The 18,711-nt window shown below is 37.0% G+C and overlaps 5 protein-coding genes across 7 annotated transcripts in view; 3 read left to right on the top strand and 2 right to left on the bottom strand.

Moving 5' to 3' along the window:
- Positions 1-2,050, top strand: part of LOC111433532 (la-related protein 6A) — a 5,292-nt gene extending 3,242 nt beyond the window's left edge. Inside the window, exons 6-11 of one of the 2 annotated variants that reach the window (XM_023070594.1) lie at positions 47-131; positions 923-970; positions 1,065-1,130; positions 1,201-1,395; positions 1,493-1,586; positions 1,664-2,050. In XM_023070594.1, coding sequence (XP_022926362.1) covers positions 47-131; positions 923-970; positions 1,065-1,130; positions 1,201-1,395; positions 1,493-1,586; positions 1,664-1,794 — 619 coding nt within the window. In that variant the 3' untranslated portion in view covers positions 1,795-2,050. The remainder of the gene's footprint in view (positions 1-46; positions 132-922; positions 971-1,064; positions 1,131-1,200; positions 1,396-1,492; positions 1,587-1,663) is intronic. The other variant, XM_023070595.1, reaches the window with a different exon arrangement.
- The window catches only part of LOC111433535 (60S ribosomal protein L18a-like), a 15,176-nt gene extending 6,107 nt beyond the window's left edge, over positions 1-9,069 (top strand). Inside the window, exons 3-8 of the mRNA XM_023070598.1 lie at positions 493-503; positions 6,066-6,069; positions 7,308-7,384; positions 7,539-7,654; positions 7,803-7,866; positions 8,517-9,069. Of these exons, the coding sequence (XP_022926366.1) occupies positions 501-503; positions 6,066-6,069; positions 7,308-7,384; positions 7,539-7,654; positions 7,803-7,866; positions 8,517-8,858 (606 nt within the window). The 5' untranslated portion in view covers positions 493-500 and the 3' untranslated portion in view covers positions 8,859-9,069. The remainder of the gene's footprint in view (positions 1-492; positions 504-6,065; positions 6,070-7,307; positions 7,385-7,538; positions 7,655-7,802; positions 7,867-8,516) is intronic.
- On the top strand, positions 2,928-4,738 carry LOC111433531 (cytochrome P450 710A11-like). The gene has a single exon (XM_023070592.1). The coding sequence runs from the start codon at positions 3,159-3,161 to the stop codon at positions 4,683-4,685; it is 1,527 nt and encodes a 508-aa protein (XP_022926360.1). The 5' UTR covers positions 2,928-3,158; the 3' UTR covers positions 4,686-4,738.
- A 657-nt stretch (positions 9,070-9,726) lies between the features above and the next one.
- On the bottom strand, positions 9,727-11,340 carry LOC111433534 (uncharacterized protein At2g34460, chloroplastic-like). Its single transcript, XM_023070597.1, has 5 exons — positions 11,135-11,340; positions 10,723-10,926; positions 10,517-10,636; positions 10,160-10,432; positions 9,727-10,074 (listed from the first exon to the last, which is right to left on the bottom strand). The coding sequence occupies exons 1-5, from the start codon at positions 11,285-11,287 to the stop codon at positions 9,910-9,912; spliced, it is 915 nt and encodes a 304-aa protein (XP_022926365.1). The 5' UTR covers positions 11,288-11,340; the 3' UTR covers positions 9,727-9,909.
- Positions 11,341-11,752: 412 nt separating this feature from the next.
- On the bottom strand, positions 11,753-17,103 carry LOC111433891 (DNA replication licensing factor MCM3 homolog 1). Of its 2 annotated transcripts, none has more exons than XM_023071151.1 (17): positions 16,932-17,103; positions 16,728-16,837; positions 16,149-16,357; positions 15,576-15,706; positions 15,265-15,503; positions 14,848-15,084; positions 14,590-14,744; positions 14,295-14,503; positions 14,010-14,175; positions 13,745-13,938; positions 13,508-13,567; positions 13,334-13,423; positions 13,035-13,219; positions 12,717-12,785; positions 12,468-12,609; positions 12,232-12,327; positions 11,753-11,997 (listed from the first exon to the last, which is right to left on the bottom strand). In XM_023071151.1, exons 1-16 carry the CDS (start codon positions 16,995-16,997, stop codon positions 12,268-12,270), a joined length of 2,322 nt encoding a protein of 773 aa, XP_022926919.1. In that variant the 5' UTR covers positions 16,998-17,103; the 3' UTR covers positions 11,753-11,997; positions 12,232-12,267. The 2 variants fall into 2 exon arrangements, with proteins under 2 accessions (XP_022926919.1, XP_022926918.1); XM_023071150.1 differs by having other exon boundaries at positions 11,753-12,000.
- Positions 17,104-18,711: the final 1,608 nt, after the last annotated feature.

Genomic DNA, 18,711 nt, shown 5'->3' on the forward strand with positions numbered 1-18,711 from the left:
TTTTTTTTTTTTTTTTTTTTTTGTATTTTGTATTTTGTATTTTTAGCATAAAAAGTATCACCATTTGTGACCCACATGTGGTAGAGAAGTCAGGGAAAAGCAGCAAGGGTGGTGTGCTGATCAGTAATAAGGTATATTGTATAACCAACTGATAGAAATAAAATATTTCAGTTTTTTATTAAAGCGGACATAGTGATGATATATTTGGTTAGTACTCATGCCTTCCCATTTGAGCTCTAGTAATAATGACTCTAATGACAGTGGTTTATGTGGGTGGCCATTGTGCTGTCTGTCTCTCTTTATATTCGCACATTAACCATATGAGAAGTTTTTTTTTTTTTTTTTTTTCCTATTTTCGGTAGAATGTGAAGAGGAAAACTGTGGATGTTATCACTTTTTTCACGATCTGTTTTATTTTTAATTCCTAATTCTAAGAAAAAAATATTGTAATTTTTCATTGATTAGTTTTTATTTTATTAAAATCATCATAAGCACACTACATGGTAGGGGGAGGACATTAATGAAAAGGTAGGTAGAACATGAAGAAGGGTTTTCTTTCACCAGCATGTTGGGACGTGCAGATAAGGAGAGCGGATTAATACCAACGCCCAGTTTGATAATGCTGGTGCAGAGATAATTGTGTGTGCAATGTTCAATGCAGGATGTTGATTGAACTTCTGAGTGTCCCACTCTTTTCCTTATTATAAAAGCCAAGAGAAGAAAGCAATAATATCCACTGAATTTTGTATCTTCTTTTTTTCTTCACAAAAATCTTTCTGATGCCATGTTTATGTTATATAATAGTTGGGTGATGCAACTATACGTTGTCTCAGACTTCTTGATGTTAATTGAATTATATAAAATAAATATAAAAAAAAAATCATCTGAACTATGTTTACTCATTCTCGTTTACTATGTATAGTTGCATGCTCTTGTGGAGTATGAAACTTTGGAAGCTTCTGAAAAAGCTGTGAGTGATCAGATCCACGCTCTACTTACTTTAACTTATTAAACTTTTACCGTGTTTGATTTGATATTGATAGTTGTTTTTCTGATGTCATAAGGTGGCTACTTTAAATGATGAACAAGATTGGAGAAATGGCATGCGTGTTAAGCCTTTTAAGCATCTGGTACTGTATCTCATTTTACCTCACTCATATATCAAGTTGAATGTGTTTACAATACAGTTCTTTACTTCAGGTTAAGCATGGCCAGAAGAAACAACACTGGAGAGTATCCGACCCCGACAAGAATGGCACTGGGCGATTAACTGATCATTCTTGTCCTGACAAGAACAGCACTGGACGAACAACTGATCAAAATGTGGACGAAGAGATTCAGAACATAACTGAGCATCATGAGGACGTGCCTGATGAGGAGGTTAATTTTGCTCTTGTACTTTCACTAAACCTAAAAAAACCTGAAATTTTCTATGAGATATGATTGCAAGGAAAAGCTTGTTATGATAACAATATCAACTTTGCCAATTTAGGAGGGCGATCATCAGCACAAGGATAAACATAGACATAGAGGTCGAAATCAAGGACGAACTAGAAGGCAAAAGTACAAGGGTGTCAATGCAATGGGTATTGATCTGATCTCGTCGTTTTAGAGTTCGAGTTATTGAGGATTTTGGCCAGCTAATCGTTTTGCTTTCTTCTAGGTCATGGAACTACAACCTCTGCTCATCACATCGAACTTCCAAAGCCACCCCCAGGCCCGAAAATGCCTGATGGAACTCGAGGGTTCACAATGGGGCGTGGGCGACCTCCAACCTCCAACCAAAGCTCATAGTGAGAATTTCGTGAGAGTGAGTCTGTAGAAATTTCACTTTCTATGTTTGTTTACATTGATTGATGGGTTTGGAAATATATACCATGATTGTGCATCCCCGTGTGGTAAAACGCATCCTGGTATATTATGTTTGAATAGGTTGGCTAAATGTAACTTCTTCTAACCTCAAGCTTTTGGGTCTTAAGAAAAGCCATCTTGTATAATGTTTACCTGTACGGTAAATATTTTTATATGGTGACGTTGAATTATCTACCGCGTCTGCTGCTCATTCTCTCTCATTTATGGCATGTTAAATAATAATAATAATGATTTTAGAATGACCATAATTATTTTTATCAGTCCTCATTTAAAATACGGAAAACGTTTTTATCGGTCCTTTTCTTAGAAAAATCAAAAGTGGACACTTGATGACTTTTTTTTTTCTTTGTGACAATGGTACGGCCACATTTCGTATTCAGCTTTGACTTGACAAATAAGTATACCTGTGGTTTTACAATTGATTGATGAAGCAGATTGTTGGGTTAGAAGAGCCAAAATAATATTTTTGGAAGGAACCTCTGTGATTGTGGAAAAAAGGAAAAAGTCAACTTGATTCAATATTTTCATCTAAAATTCAAAATTTTCTGTGCATATAATAATGAAGTAGTTCGTTTATCTTAGGTATGTGAGGATCATAAATTAATATTCCATTGTAACGTATGATTTAGCTATAAATTCAAACCAAATATAATTTTGCAGTATGGATTCCTTAGCAAAAGGGAGAATGAACTTGACTTGCCAAATAAGAAAAACTTGCACACTCCTAATGCATGCCACAAGCACAGTCACGTTGGTTTCGAGGTTGACAATTAATAAACTATTTTTTCTTATTTGATTGTAGAAATTTAAAAAGAAAATAAGTGTTTTAGTTTTTACTATTAATTTATCATTATTTTTTTTTAAAAAAAAAGCATATGGTTGTGTCTATTCTCGAATGAAATAACAACGTGGTTCTACCATGTTCATTTTCTATTTTCTCCGAATTAACCCGACATTATTTATTAAAAAAAAATCAGAAATAGAAAATAATAAAAGAAAAATAAAAATGAAAATGAAGGGCGAGACGGAGGCTGGTAGCAATTCACAATGACCTCTGAAATTCAAAATTTTCTCCCTTTATAAGAGAAGTGTGCTGAAGAAAAATTCGCTACTCTGATTCCCTCCAGTTGCCAGGAATACGATCCCTTCCCCTTTTCATGTCTTCATTATTATCTTATTCTCCTCACATCTCTGCTCTCACCCTCATCCCCCTTCTTTGACTCTCTCTCTCTCTCTCTCTCTCTCTCCTGCCCTCTCCCTCAGATTCCTCTCCGGTGGAAGACACCATGAATTCGCTTTTAGCTTTTCTGTCGCCGCTGCTTCCTTTTCTGGCCTCTCTCGTGTTTCTGGTCATCTTCCTCGAGCAGATCTCTTACTTGAAGAAGAAACGCTCTGTTCCTGGTCCTCCTCTCGTTCTCCCTTTTGTCGGCAACGCAATTCCTCTGGTTAGGAATCCTGCCCGTTTCTGGGAAATTCAGGCTTCTTTGGCTAAATCCTCCGGGCATGGCTTCTCAGTCAACTACATCGCCGGGAATTTCATCGTCTTCATTCGCGACACTGAGCTCTCCCACAAGATTTTCGCCAATGTGCATTCCGATGCTATGAATCTCGTAGGTCATCCCTTCGGGAAGAAGCTATTCGGCGAGGATAATCTGATTTACATGTTAGGGCAAAAGCACAAGGATCTCCGCCGTCGAATCGCTCCCAATTTCACGACTAAAGCGCTTTCCACTTACACCGCGCTTCAGCAGATCATCATTCTCAAGCACTTGAAAATTTGGGATCAGAAGTCGTCGGAATCCTCGCCGAAGCCGATTCCCTTGAGGTTTCTCGCTCGAGATCTTAATCTCGAAACCTCTCAGATGGTGTTCGTCGGGCCGTATTTAGGCGAGGAGATTCGCGAGAACTTCAGAACCGATTACAACCTCTTTAACGTCGGTTTGATGAAACTCCCGATCGATTTGCCCGGAACTGGTTTCAGAAATGCGAGACTCGCCGTCGACCGGCTGGTGGAGGTCCTCGCCGACTGTGCGAAGCAGAGCAAGGCGAAGATGAAGAGAGAAGAAGAGCCGTCGTGTTTGATTGACTTCTGGATGCAGGACACCGTGAAGGAACTCGAGGAAGCGGCGGCGGCTGGCCTGCCGGAGCCGGTTCACACCAGTAATTTCGAGCTCGGACTCTACCTCTTCGATTTCCTCTTCGCCGCTCAAGACGCTTCCACTTCGTCGCTTCTATGGGCCGTCAGTCTCCTGGATTCCCATCCCGATGTTGTAGCCAAAGTTCGCGACGAAGTCCAATCCATCTGGTCGCCGGAATCGGACTCACTGATATCATCGGAACAGCTTGCGGAAATGAAGTACACTCAAGCGGTGGCGCGTGAGGTGGTCCGGTACCGCGCTCCGGCAACAGTGGTTCCACACGTGGCGGCGGCTAATTTCCCGTTGACGGAATCATACATCATCCCAAAAGGGGCAATCGTGTTCCCATCAGCGTACGAGTCGTGTCAGCAGGGTTTTGTGGAACCGGAGCAGTTCGATCCGGAGCGGTTCTCGGAGGAAAGGCAAGAGGACCGAATTTTCAAAAGGAACTTTCTGGCCTTCGGGGCTGGGTCCCACCAGTGCGTAGGGCAACGGTACGCGCTGAACCATCTCGTGCTCTTCATCGCCATGTTTTGTACGTTGCTTGATTTCAAGCGGCACAGATCCGACGGCTGTGATGAAATCGCCTTCAATCCCACCATCTGTCCCAAAGACGATTGCATGGTCTCCATCTGTAGGCGTTGCCCTCGATTTCCCAATCTCTCGCTTCAATAAAATTTCCCTAAATCTCCAAATTGCCCTCCTCCACTTCATCCAAAAAAAAAAAATTCACTGTATTCTGTTTTCTGTTTTTGTTTTTCTTTTAATATATAATTTGCATCTGCGTGGGAAAACCGACGGCTAGGATTCTTTGGGGAAGGCAAATGTGTTTGTTTTGTTGGTTTGATTATGGGAGAACAAAAAATTGTATTTTGAATTTAAAAAAAGAGTGCTGTTCTGGCAATTACTTGTCCCTTCTAATAAACAAATCCTCTTCACGTGGATGGGCCGGCCGACTGTCCACCACTTATCTTTATAATTAATATTAATCTTAAAATATTATTTTGGTCTACATTGGAATTTTAAAAAATGTTCAATAAATGCGTTTATTAAGAATAGTTTTAAAATATATTTCCATTTTGGCTTTTTTTCTTGCATTAAAAACTCTTATTCCGATCTTGCTTGGAAGTAGCAGATGCGTGGGTTAACTAAGTGCTTAAGCTTTGATGCTTAGGATTATACCAAGCCCTTTTACTTATATATATATATCAATAATAATACTTAAATTCTTAAAATAATAAATAGTTTTAAAATAAGGCCTTTTTTTTTTTTGTGTATGGTTAATGAAATGAGTTGTTTGGTAATAAATTGAATAACTCTTTTACTTTCGTTTCTCATTTAAATTTTTTACCATAAAAGCCAACAAAAAAATATAACAGTTTTTTTTTTTTTTTCCTCTCTCGTGTCATTTGGGGTTGGTGGGTCTTGTTCTCTCCACACAAATTGTAGATATTCTTGCCAAGTTGTTTTTTGCTTCGTCTTTTTTCTCTTTCCTTTTCCTTTTAGGCACGAGATGCATTGACTTTTTAGAATGATTAGAAATTTGAATTTATAACGTTAGAAATTACGTTTGCTTATTTGCTTCATAATTATATATATACATATATATAATTAAAATTTTGTGTGATTTGTCTCACGCTTAAAAACGTCTTAATCTCTCTTGTACTTCAAATATAGACCAATCATATATTTTAACCAATTAAATTTAATTTTATAATTTGATAAACATGTCAATCTTATTATAGCGACTTTTATATATTAAATGTTCTGGTGTATTTAACGTTTGTTTTACTATTCAATTCAACTGCCCTACAAGTGAGTACGAGGATATAACACATTAAATGTGCTTTAGCAGGTGAATTAAAATTTGGTTAAATACTCAACGACGACAAAAATGAGAAGGAAAAAAAGAACATGCAACAAAACTCAACTCAGGTCAACAAACACCAACTTATTAACTCCCATTTTCATAACTCGACTCAACTCAATGCCCTAAACGCCCTTAACTTATTTTTGGTCTTTGGAGTGTTCGAGTTCGGACAGAAATTAGATCAGGGAGGTTTATAATAGATAAGGGAGGAAATTAAAAATATAAATAAATAAATGTAAAAGTCAGTGTACAGATTGATAAGATTAAATCTTGAGCCAAATAATAATTATTTTAGGAGACAAGACAACGTGATCAGGACTTTACCCAATAATTTAATCCTATTATTCTCATTTCTAATTCGTATATTAAGAAGTAAACAACTCATTCAAGATTCAAATATTTATTTTCCTTCTACTTATTTATAAAAATAAAAAAAATAATAATCAATTTTAATTTGAAGTTGGCGACAGTCGGAGTCTCATATTATTATTATTATTTTAAACATGTTTTCCGAAAGTTTAATGTGTTTGATTTATTAAATTGTTTTTTTTATAGATAGTAGGTAAGTATAAATTAATTATTTGTAGAGAGTTATATCAGTTAATAATTAAAATTAATAATTTTTTTTTTAATTTTTACAAAATTTTTAAAACAATGAGAATTTTATTATATATATATATATATATATATATATGACATTAATTTTGAAAATATGTGAAAAAAAATTAATAAAACAAAGTCAGCTAAAAATAGTACATATAATCATTAAAAAAACTAAATACAATGAAATTAATAAATATCTATATTTTTTTTTTCGTCACGTGGAGGCACATGTAATTCATGAAGTGTTAGGTTGTCATTATATATATATATATATTGTTCGTACTCGAAGTATCTTACAGCTAATGATTAGCTTTTGGGCTTTTAATGGGCCTCGTGGAGGATGTAATGCTGGGCTTCTTGAATTGGGTGATATGGGCTGCATGCGCTTTACAAGAATGGGCCCATTGAAAGCCCATTGAATTGAGTGACATTAGCTTTTGGGCTTTCAGTGGGCTTTACAGGAATGGGCTTCGCTGGACATTATCTGGGCTTGTTAAAAGCAGTGGGCTTTACAGGAATAGGGAATAAATTTTGCTTTTCAATTTAATAACTATAACAACTCTCTCTCTCTCTCTATATATATGTATATGATAATTATTATTAATTTGTTTGATAAAAATATAATTTTTTAGAATCTGGATTATGGCTATATATATTAGAAAAGGAGTATATTCTATATGAAACTTTTTATTTTTATTATTTTTAAATACACAAAATAGTAACAATTGAAAAAACCCATTATAATAGGGCCTTGGGCCGATTGCAGCAAAAAATTACGAGGTATATATAGAAGGCGGGAACTAGGGTTTTGGTTTCTGAATTAGCCGCAGTAACCATCCATCTCCAAGAAGGCACCAGAGCATCCAGAGCTCTAAACTCGTCGCCAATGGTTACTTTCAGGGTAAGCCTTCCCACTCCCAACTCTAATTTTTCACTCTCCATCTCTGTCTACTCCACCTGCGCTTTTTATGCAGTCACTTGAGTAATGAAATGACATGATTGGAAGTGAAACCGTTTGTTCATTCGGTTCAATGTAATGTGTTTTCTTTTTGCAGTTCCACCAATACCAGGTTGTGGGGAGGGCTCTCCCATCCGAATCCGATGAGCATCCCAAGATTTACCGAATGAAGCTGTGGGCAACTAATGAAGTTCGCGCTAAATCCAAGTTCTGGTGAGTTTTCTCGTGTTTTTGTTTGATCATATTGGCTGAAGAGTGTTATCACGTTATTTGGAAAATCGATTAATGCAATCAAGATTTTATGATTGATTTCTCAGTGTTACAAAAACCTTCACTCTGTCTTTTCCCTCTTCTATCTTAGGTATTTTCTGCGGAAGCTGAAGAAAGTCAAGAAGAGCAACGGTCAGGTTCTCGCTATCAACGAGGTAATCTGCTTCTGTCTCTAAGATTGACTGCCAAAGATTATTTATTTTTGTCTGACAATTGATGTAGGCGACCTTATGTTGGCTTATACAGTTATTGCATAATCATTTCGCATGAACAAAAATCTGGCTTTCATGTCAAACTATTCCCTTTTGCGTCCTTGTAGACTGTTACTATGAGTAACTACTTCTTTAGGCTCACGTCCTTTTGAAATGTGGTAGTGAGTTTCTGATGCGATTTGGACACTTTTCCAGTGCTTGTACCGCATGGTATGATCTTAAGAGTTTTAGGAAATATTATGGCTGCAAATATATTGTGAGCGCAACTGTGAAAAACATACGGTGGGATGATCAATTCATAGTCTCCCATTATATCAAATTGTGTTGGTTCGTGAAATGTGAGTGTTGTTATGTAATGAAAGAACAATTATTAGCTATCTTGATGATCGATTATTGTAATTGATTTAAAGAGTAGACCCAATTCTTAGTGGAACGAGTTATGGCATCAATTATGCCCCTAAGTCGTAATTAATGATTGCATTTGGTTTTTTGATCTATTTGCTGGGTTGGTTGCTAAGTTCTAGTATATATGTAAGAATTATTAGCTAGATTTTTCAATTGGGTTGTTCTAATAGAATTGTCGTTGTCTTTAGATCTTCGAGAAGAATCCAACAAAGATCAAGAACTATGGTATTTGGTTGCGTTACCAAAGTCGCACGGGATACCACAACATGTACAAGGAGTACAGGGACACCACCTTAAATGGAGCGGTGGAAGCTATGTACACCGAAATGGCTTCTCGCCATAGGGTCAGGCATCCTTGTATCCAAATCATCAAGACCGCAACTGTCCCTGCTAAGCTTTGCAAGAGGGAGAGCACCAAGCAATTCCATGACTCCAAGATCAAGTTCCCCTTGGTGTTCAGAACTGTTAGGCCACCCACCAGGAAGCTGAAGACCACGTACAAGGCTTCAAGACCCAATTTGTTTATGTAATTTGCTTGTTTGAGGAACGAGAAAATGTTGTCAGAGTTGTCTTATTTTGAAATCTTCATTAGAGAGACCTTCCTATCACCGGTGTTTTGACGATTTATCTTCTTTTTATATGTGGGATCAGACAATTTTTGTTTGGGTTTATTGCCATGACTTTCGGTTTCTTATGGAGGAATATGATCAGCACCTTTGAGGATGAAATTTTTTACCCCCATGATGAACTGTTTGTATTTTTTTTTTTCCTTCAGAACTTCTCCAGTTCGACAACCATGTGGAGTCGTTCATGTTTTCATTGTATTACTGTTATCAGTAAAGTGCTAAAGCCACCATTTTACGGTGGAAAACTATAGCTAAACAAATTTTCTGTACAGTGGCTTCGTTTTCCAATCACCCAAACTATCACTTTATCACAGTATAATCAATATATTAATCACCAAAGGCTGAAACATATTTCTATCGTAAAGAAGGGGTTTTTTTCTTTTTTCAGTGAAACATGGGCTGAATAGACACACGGAACGTCCAGACTGAAACGGCAGAAGCAAGGCATTTGAATTCCTCATATTTTTCTCTGTTCGAAGATGGGTGAGGAGGGGAAGAAGAAGAAGGTCGTTTTGGAATCTCTGGGATGGCTGATGGAGTGTTCGATAGAAGCACAACGCCATCGCTGGAGTCAGTGCATCTTCAATCATGGAACCTACTAGAGACATGTTTCCACACCCTTATACAAAATGCTTCGCGTTCTTTCCCCAACCCATGTGGGAACTTGAAATCTCTACACCCTTATACAAAATGCTTCGTTCTTTCCCCAACCCATGTGGTTACTTGGAAGGAGGCATAGTAATTCATTCGGTTCTTGTTAAGATAGAAGAAAATAAGTAAACTACATATCATCATTAGCAAATTAATGTATTGTATTAACAGAATCAATACATTACAATGCAGTGAAATGCAGCTTGAATATATCTCAAACTGGCTTTGAAATGAGGCACCGCTGCCAGAAAGCAAGATATCAAAACACTTAAAATTCTGAGAATAAGATAGCATATGAAGACAACTAACGCTGCTTTATGGAGCCAAAAAGATCCTCATATGAAAGCTTCGGCGCATCAGCGCGAGAAACTATTTCGACAACCTTGTAAGACGCTTCCGGGCGAACCAATGCCTCAACAGCTACTTCTGCAACTAAATCTCTTGATATGCTTCCTTCATAAAGAGTATCCTAAAAATAACCCCCAAGATTCAGTTAGCCACCTAAATATCATATAGAAGCAAAGATCAATGCAAACAAGACAAAATGTGATTACTTCTGCTGCCATGACTAAATTTCCAGTGGGAGGCTCATTTTTCAAACCTCCAGGCCTTATGATTGTGTAGTCAATACCCGATTTCCTGATGTGGCGTTCTGCTTGAAGCTTTGCTATCAAGGTGAGCCCGAAAACATTTAGAAAGATATAAGCTGGGTTGAGAATCTGCCCCATTGCAGCTCCATTCACTAAAATGGAACTGACGAGAACAAATCTGTTTATGCCCAACTCACGGCATGCTTCAACAAGGTTTACAGTGCCAAAATTGTCGATCTGCAGAAAACGCAATCGTTTTGAGATTATACCTTCGAAAAATATCCGTTACAATAGCACCACAACATTGAATCTTCAGCAAACCTTCCATGGCGCAAATAAATCCCAGCCTGGGCGAAAGCCTGTAGCACAAATTACTGCTTCAGAATCGGAACCTATGGCTTCTGCCAACTTCGCAGAGCCTTCAGTCACATCCGCTTTCACCTGATATAAAATTAACAGAATTACAACTGAAAGAATTCAAAACAATAATCGCTGGAATTTTGAAATTTTTTTATGGACAAACTTACGATTTGAAGAGCAGGATTGTCTGGGGAAAGAGTAGCTTTAGCCTTGCTCACGTCTCGAACTCCGGCTTTGACTGCAAAACCCCTAGCCAGCAACTGCTCCACAATCCTTTTTCCAGTACTTCCCGATGCACCGGCCACAAAGATCTTTCTCCTTGCATCGTTTTGTTTCTCTGCAACTTCTTCCGTAATTTGATTTCCTTCCATCTGCCAATACGCAATAAAACTTAGAAGAATTCATAAGAACCTATAAATTTAAAACTGTAGCAACCTATAAATCAAAGCAATCAGCGAAAAGGAAATTCAGGCAAGTAGTCCTCTACTCCTCTTATGGTGCGAGTGACACTAAAACGCTAAGCAACTCGCAAGGAATGAAATCCAGCATAGAATAGAATAGAATAGCAAGAAGAATTACCTTGGTGGAGTTGAGAATGGAGAAGGAGGCGAATTTCTTGGAAGAGAAGGAAACGGGGAGAAAGGATTTGCAGAGAGGACAAAAATGGAGACGTTGAGAGTTCAATTGGGAGGAGGAGGGGGTGATGGCGTTGGAAAGAAAAGGAAAGGCCATCGCTCAACCACGGATCTCTCTCTCTCATCTCGCGCCAAGTAATCCCATTTTTGCTCCTTTACTACTTTCTAGTACCTTCATTTTCCCCCTTCTTTTGGTTTTATCTCATCATTAAACCAATACTAATAATTAATTTTGGAAATAACATTCCTATCCTACAAACTACAAATAATTTGCTCAACAATAAATAATTTGTTGTTTAAGGTATAATAATTATTATTATTATATGAACCAAATCAAATGTTATAAAACATTATCAATATTATTATTATTATCAACTAAAAAATTTAAATCTCTTAATTGAAAATATATGTAGCTCACTTTAATACAATATTGATATAATAGTTGCTTTTAGTCGATAGTATGTGTATGCATATAATATAAATTATTCCATCTATTTAAAAGGGCTCGATTAATTCAAAACACGTGATATCATTCATTCATTGTATTATAGTTGAAGGCAGTCTTTAAGTTAAATAAAGTCCATATAGTTTTGGGGATGTTGACAAAACCAATTCTTCTCAACGAATAAGTGATACATTCTAACAACTACACCAAGACGAGTAACTGCAAAAGTTCATAATTAACACAGATAACATAAGAGAGATGGACTTCGCGAGTATAAGATTCTGATTCTGACAGAATTTTCTAAAGCTTTTTTCGAGGAAAAACAATCTTACGCCCAGTCAGTCTCTCCTGGAAATGTGCTCCTTCTGTTGCCAATTGAGAAACGAATCATAATGTTAATGACAGATCCGAGTTGAGTTGACTGACACTTCAATTGACTAATTAAAGCCCACTAGCAATTCTAGAATGAGTTCATCACCACATCTTTAGAAAAAAGTGAAATTCAAGTAATCCCAAAACTGACATTTATAATGGCGAGGATTTTGGAGAAGTTTACGAAGGCTGTACTGTGGCGCGAGGGGAAAAACAAGCTTTACCTGTGTCAAGTTCCTGCTTAAAATAGTGTTTACGAATCATGATATCATATGCACCACGCTATCAGCTATCATTACCCTGTTATCATCTTGCAGTCTCTGAAAATTTTCAAGCGGTAAGAATTAGTCTCTCAAACAATATAACTTTAACAATTAAGAAAGCTTTGCAACAGACACTATCCTAGATCAAATTACTTCCAAGGATAGAGTCTTAGTTATTTAAAATTATTTGTATTTACCTGCAAGAGCAACATTATTTCAGCTGTAGTGTAACGAGTATCTGCTGCAGCATTAACGATATTCTCAATGTCGGCAATAGATATAAGATCCAGGTGGTTTGCACGCATGTGCTGACCAAATAAAGAATTGAATGCTTCTATTCTGCAAGACGATAGTTGAAGAATTAGTATGAAAATGAAGTCAACTCTTAACAATTAGTGAGAATATGATGTGGTGAAGGCCGCATGATTGCTAGCAGTTCGACAAACCTTTCTGCAGACAGATTGAGTACAGGTTCGGTAAGAGGATCATCGATTTCCATGGAGTCTGTCCTTGAGCTAGTGAAAAAATAAAACGAGTAAAATCATTCAACGAGAGCTCGTACAGGAAAATCGAAAGCTACAGTCAGCACATTATATATTTTTATATCAAAAGCTATGTAAGCTCATTAATTATTGAAAATAATATATATGGAAGAGTCAATTTATGTTTGATGCTTTGGTCGAATATTATGGTTTAGGCAGACAAACCCAATATAGAAAAATCTAGACAAAATTAGATACAGAGGCTTTATGTATATTGCTAACCTCTCCTCTCTTCTTTTGGTACTTCGTTCTGGTTCATCATTTTCCACTGTTTGATGCTCAGCTCTGCGTTTTCTTTCCAATTCTTTCTCCCTTTCTTGCTCACGCTCTTCCATTTCAGTCAACTCTTTATGATATATGGCAAAATTAAGAACTTTCAAGGCAGCTTCAACATCAGACTTTGAAACCTAACATTTTCAGACAAATTGTTATTGAAGAAGAAGAATGTTTAAAACAAATACTGGTAAGAAAACTTATTCACGTATTCTAATAGTATCAGGATCATAATAACACCAATATACCTTTCTACTCAACTTCAATTTTGCATGAGCAGTTGAGAGACGTATAATGGTTTCTAGGGTTCTGGCAGTCATTGGAAGAGTTCCTCCAGTCTACAGAGCATGCATAATGTATCAGTTAATAAATTGGAAATCTTAACTTAGTGGTAGCGCACTTTTCAGATAAATATAACTTGCCTTCGCATTTGAAGTGGAATTTCTAAGTTCTGCATATGCTGTTGCAATGTGCTCAGATGCCTGCTACAACATATGACTTGATCAAAAGAGTGGGACAGAACAAAAAGAAGATAATGGATTGCCAAGAGGAGTTTGAGGACTAGGACGTCTAATTTGTTAAAATTGTTGCGATTCAAGTGCATAATCACAATCCAGAATTATGAGTAAAATCAGTATATAGCCAGCAAAAAAGGTCACCTCATCAGTTAGGTCGGGTTGTATCCTATGCTTAGCATAATGAATATACTTCTTGAGAAACTTGATGGTGAGAGTATCACGCTTCCGACCACGTTCTGTCTTCTTTCCATGAAGCATTCTATTATACTTGACGAAGACAGAAGTGTCAGCCTCAGCTTCATCTTCTCTTCCATACATCGAGCCCCCAGCCTCTCCTAATTGTTTTAGGGTAATTAAATAGTGTCTGGAACTATGAAGTTAAAGCAAGCTGATGCAATTTCCTTACCTCCATCAAGTACAGAACGATACCGGTGCATACGTAACACATGTTCCGAAATATGGCGATCAATATCAGGATCCATTTGATCCAGTACAATAAACAATAGATCAAATCGAGAGAGTAGGGAGTCTGGAAGACCTATATTCTTTGTTGGTGTCAATGAGCGATCGTACTGTAAATGTGTAGCCAAACAGAAGAGTTAAAAATGTTTACGTACAAAATCATCAAATGTGCATAATCAACTATACGTTTCGACTAGTGAACAAAGAAAGTTAACCGCATATCACTTACAGATCCATATATGGGATTTGCAGCTGCTACTACACTGCACCGAGCGTTCAGTGAAGCATGAATGCCAGCTTTGGCAATAGTCACAGTCTGCTGCTCCATAACTTCATGTATTGCAACCCTATCTTGATCATTCATCTTGTCAAACTCATCAATACAGACAACACCTCTATCAGCAAGAACCATTGCACCAGCTTCAAGCCTTCTTTCTCCTGGCAGAAGCATTATTGAATCATCCATTTCAGTATCATCAAATAATGTCAGACATGCTAGAAGTAGAACCACCAAAAAGAGTAACCTGTTTCCTGATCTGATGTAACAGCAGCAGTTAACCCAACGCCAGATGAACCACGGCCTGTCGTGGATATTGCTAAGGGTGCAATATTCATGATCGCCCTTAAAAGTTGAGACTTGGCGACAGAAGGATCACCAACCATCATCATGTTGATATCACTAGAATAAAGAAGACAATACAATTTCAGCAAGGGTGAGCAATGCTTAAATTGATCATCATCAAAAAAAAAACAAAAAAAAAAAATTGATTCAAGGTACTAACCCTCTTAAGTGGGTGCCGTTCTTCAAGTTCTTCTCCACTCCACCAAGCATCAATAGTATCACTGCTTTTTTTATCCATGAATGTCCATATATGGAAGGTGCAAGAGAATTACCGAGAAGGTCAAATGTGTCATCTCTTTCAGCTATCTTTTTAATATTCTTCAAGTCCTCGGGACTGTATATGGGTGCATTTGCCTCTTTGTTTAGCAGAGAAACATTGTTAGCTACAAGAACAGTCCTACAAGAAAAGATTGCAAAGTTTAGTTCCCTATCAGAAGTTGTAAAAGGATTAAACATGCAAGATATATAAGAATCTTTATTTTTAATGGGAACCATGCTATCATAGAGCAAATGAAAGAATGTACAAGCAGACACGAGATATATAGAAAAATTCTTAGACAACAATCCAGCGAGCTACCTGAACACTCCATTCACGCTGCCCTTACTTTTTCCTGGAAGAGCTTTATATATTCCTACAATTGCAACACGATCACCTGGCTTGCAACAGTCAACTAAGTCATCCTCGACTATGACATCCACTGTTCGTGGAAGCTGACCAGGCGCTGAATTCTCAGGCATTTCTTGCATTGATAAAGTCTGATGATCTTTGTATCTACACAAGCCATACTCGGTAACCAACAAGTTGCCATTTTCATCCTGAGAGAATTTTATTTCAGCACAATTTCTTGAAAACGTCACTGCTTAGAAAACAATTAACTTTGATGTTACCCTTGTGGGATACACAGATCCTGTGGGCAAGCCCATGTTGGATGCAATGTCACGGTATTCACGGCTGGTAAAACCACCGGTTGTGGGGCAGAAATGAACACTTTTGACAACTTTTGGTCTGACAAGGGAACCTACATTCAGTGATCACCGGATCAAACTCATGCATGAACTGGGGATTATTGCAACTCAATAATTAAGACAAAATCAGAATTATTTTTAGATACAATGAGAAATCCGGTTAGTTATTTCCAAAATTTAAACTAACCAACACCTTGAATATGATAGACCATAATACCAAAAGTTTAAGCTTAGTAATAAATGTGTGCGTGTGTGTGAATTTTCTGAGTTCTACCATAAAGTTTCAGCACTTCACTCTGAAAAGTAAAAGATAAAAATAAAAGAAGCATTTAACTTCCATGCCCCAAGTACAGAATTATTTCACGCAAGTTCCAAGTTTGTTCTTGCTGATATCCATTAGTTCGTGTCAAATATTATACTTCAAAATTTTGAGAAACAACTAGACCGGCATAACTTAATAGCGTGCGTGAAGTGTTGATGAGCATAATGAATTACATTTGGTGACAATGCCCTCAACGCAGACCATGGAGCCAATGAACTGAGAGAGAAGTTCCCTAGGAGTGACACGGCGAGAAACAAAGGGGCCCTCAAAACCCACCAAAACTTGCTCTCCCTCCTTGAGATATTTTGGATCAATACTGCGAGCAGTTTCTGTGACTGCATCGCAGAATGGCTGAATGTACTCGCCTGGATTCCTGAGCACCCTATAGACAAATGAACGTAGACAAACTATAAAATCCAGTATTTAACGTCCTGAAGTTATAAATAGTATGACATAAATAGTGATGTAAACTCCAATACAACTACCGAAAAAGAAAAGAAAAAACTATGCAGTGCAGTACGGGAAATATTTTCTTTGGTTACCACACAGTTTACGACAATCATAGTATAAGCCTTGCGGGTTCTTCCCCGAACTACCAAACAAGAAAGCCATTTCCTTGCGGTAAGTAGTCTAGTACTTCAATTTCACTACTTAAAACCAATTAATACTCTCCAATGTGCAATAAAGTGGAAGTAACCTAGCAAATTAAGTAAAATAAAAGAAGAAATGACGAATAAAGAAAGCAGCAAAACCTGGGACCAAGATCTCTGAAAGAGTGAAGATCGGAAATGTTGATTATAAGGCGATGTCGCTTATGATTAATCATGGATTTGATCTCGTCCATGTAAATTCCTTTCCCAACCTGATCGAAAACAGTATAGCAAACAAAAAAATGTGAGGAAACATTAGAGCAACAGAAGAAAAAGTGAGTGAGGGTTTAGGAAAAGAAAACGAACATCCTGTTCAAGGAATTCCAAAAAGTCTCTCTTGTGAGCTGCCCTAATTTCTTCACCCACGTCCATTTCCTTGGCCCTGACTTTCCCCTCCTTCGCTTCTTCGTCGACGCACCGGCGGAGATAGATAGCGAGAAAATAAAAAACGATGAATCAAGAGACAGAATGACTTCCGATTGGCCACTGTCAATAAGGGGTGTCGATTTGGCGCGAAAATTGTTTACTTCAGGCGGGAAATCTCCCCCACGGGCCCATCCAAGCTAATTCACCCAACAGGCTAAAGTTTATCGCGGGCCCAACGGCCCAAACTAATGGGCCGCGTAATTGCTCTAATGTTTCTTTTAGCTAATTCAGCCCAACGGGCTAAAGTTTCACGCGGGCCCAACGGCCCAAACTTATGGGCCGCGTAATTGTTCAAATGTTTCTGTTAGCTAATTCAGCCCAACGGGCTATAGTTTTAAGCCCAAAATAATGGGCCACGTAATTGTTCAAATTTCGATGAATTGTTTTCTTTTCTCAAAATAACGGGCCCATTTCGTTTGTTCCTCTCTCTGGTCGATGGGGGATCTCACATCTCACCCCTTGTGACCCAACGTCTCGTTGGTACATAGCCGAGTATCTGACTTTGATATTCTTTGTAATAATCCATATCCACAGTCACCAGACTATCATTTTTAGGCTTTTCCTTCAAAGGCTTCATCTCAAGGTTTTATAACGTCTTTGTAGGAAGAAATTTCAACACCCTTTTAAGAAAATGTGCAGCCCTGCTCCAACAGATGTGAGATGTCACATTCTACTGCATAATGTTCGAATCTTTCACTAATCCATTTAAAATTGAATTACACCCAATAATCTTATGTTTTGGTCTCAGCCTCTTAGAGATTTTTTTGGTCCATAGATTCTCTAATTTTGTTATTCGGCCATTTGTCGAAGGAAAAACGGTCTGACATTTGTTCAAAACAACCAATTAAATAGGTTCGTTTTCGAGTTCTTCCTTTAAATAATGCTCATAATTCAAGTGTACAAAGATTGGAACGGAATTTGTCGTTTTCCCTTTTAAGCTTCTCTCTACTCCATTATCGAATCTTTAAATCAAGCGTTACCTATATTTGAGAGACCAAATGATATTCGTAACCGTCCATTATAGTTTTCGAACTTTTATAGATTTTTTTATCTGATCGTCTACAAAAAGAAAGGAATGTGACGTCTATGCAAATCTAAGGCATGTCATTAATTGCATACGTATAAAAATAAATTAAAGCGCCGCTAACCAAATTTCATATAAGTACAATGACTTATAATTTTGTCGTATTTAATTTTAGTTACGTTAGAACGGACTTATTATTATATGATGTAATCATGATTGAAAAGATCTAAAAACCATTTATAGGAAGATTTTTTCAATTTTTAAGTCGAAAATATAAATGTCGGTTTCGAAGGCCATTCGAGATATTTTTATTACTATTACTCTAATTTTGTTTTAATTTATGCATACTTTTAAGAATATGTATTTTTTTAAATACAATATTTAAAAAGATATTAAATTTATTTAAGACCTCAGTTTGAAATCATTATTACGTGTATGATATTATTTTAAAAAAATATTAAGAGGATATTACTTTTATTCTTTTAGAAAAATGAAAATCATGCATTTAATTTAAAAATCCCAATAAAGCTTTTAAAAAATATTGAAACAAACATCAACAAATTACCTTACTTAAAAATTTTCAACTTAAATTGATAAAATTGATTTTTTTTTTTTTTTTTTTTTTTTTTAAAATTT

The sequence above is a fragment of the Cucurbita moschata genome, unplaced genomic scaffold (assembly GCF_002738365.1).
Source record: "Cucurbita moschata cultivar Rifu unplaced genomic scaffold, Cmos_1.0 Cmo_Scf00043, whole genome shotgun sequence".
NCBI classification, from domain to species: domain Eukaryota; kingdom Viridiplantae; phylum Streptophyta; class Magnoliopsida; order Cucurbitales; family Cucurbitaceae; genus Cucurbita; species Cucurbita moschata.

Excerpts from the sequence above, each read along its gene's own strand:
- LOC111433891 (XM_023071151.1), bottom strand. The coding sequence starts at position 16,997 with ATGGACGTGGGTGAAGAAATTAGGGCAGCTCACAAGAGAGACTTTTTG. Across the intron at positions 14,745-14,847 it reads AACGGCACCCACTTAAGAGG|TGATATCAACATGATGATGG; the intron begins GTTAGTACCTTG and ends TCTTTATTCTAG. Across the intron at positions 14,504-14,589 it reads TACATCAGATCAGGAAACAG|GAGAAAGAAGGCTTGAAGCT; the intron begins GTTACTCTTTTT and ends TGCTTCTGCCAG.
- LOC111433531 (XM_023070592.1), top strand. The coding sequence starts at position 3,159 with ATGAATTCGCTTTTAGCTTTTCTGTCGCCGCTGCTTCCTTTTCTGGCC.
- LOC111433534 (XM_023070597.1), bottom strand. The coding sequence starts at position 11,287 with ATGGCCTTTCCTTTTCTTTCCAACGCCATCACCCCCTCCTCCTCCCAA. Across the intron at positions 10,637-10,722 it reads ACAATCCTGCTCTTCAAATC|GTGAAAGCGGATGTGACTGA; the intron begins GTAAGTTTGTCC and ends ATTTTATATCAG. Across the intron at positions 10,075-10,159 it reads ATTTAGTCATGGCAGCAGAA|GATACTCTTTATGAAGGAAG; the intron begins GTAATCACATTT and ends GGTTATTTTTAG.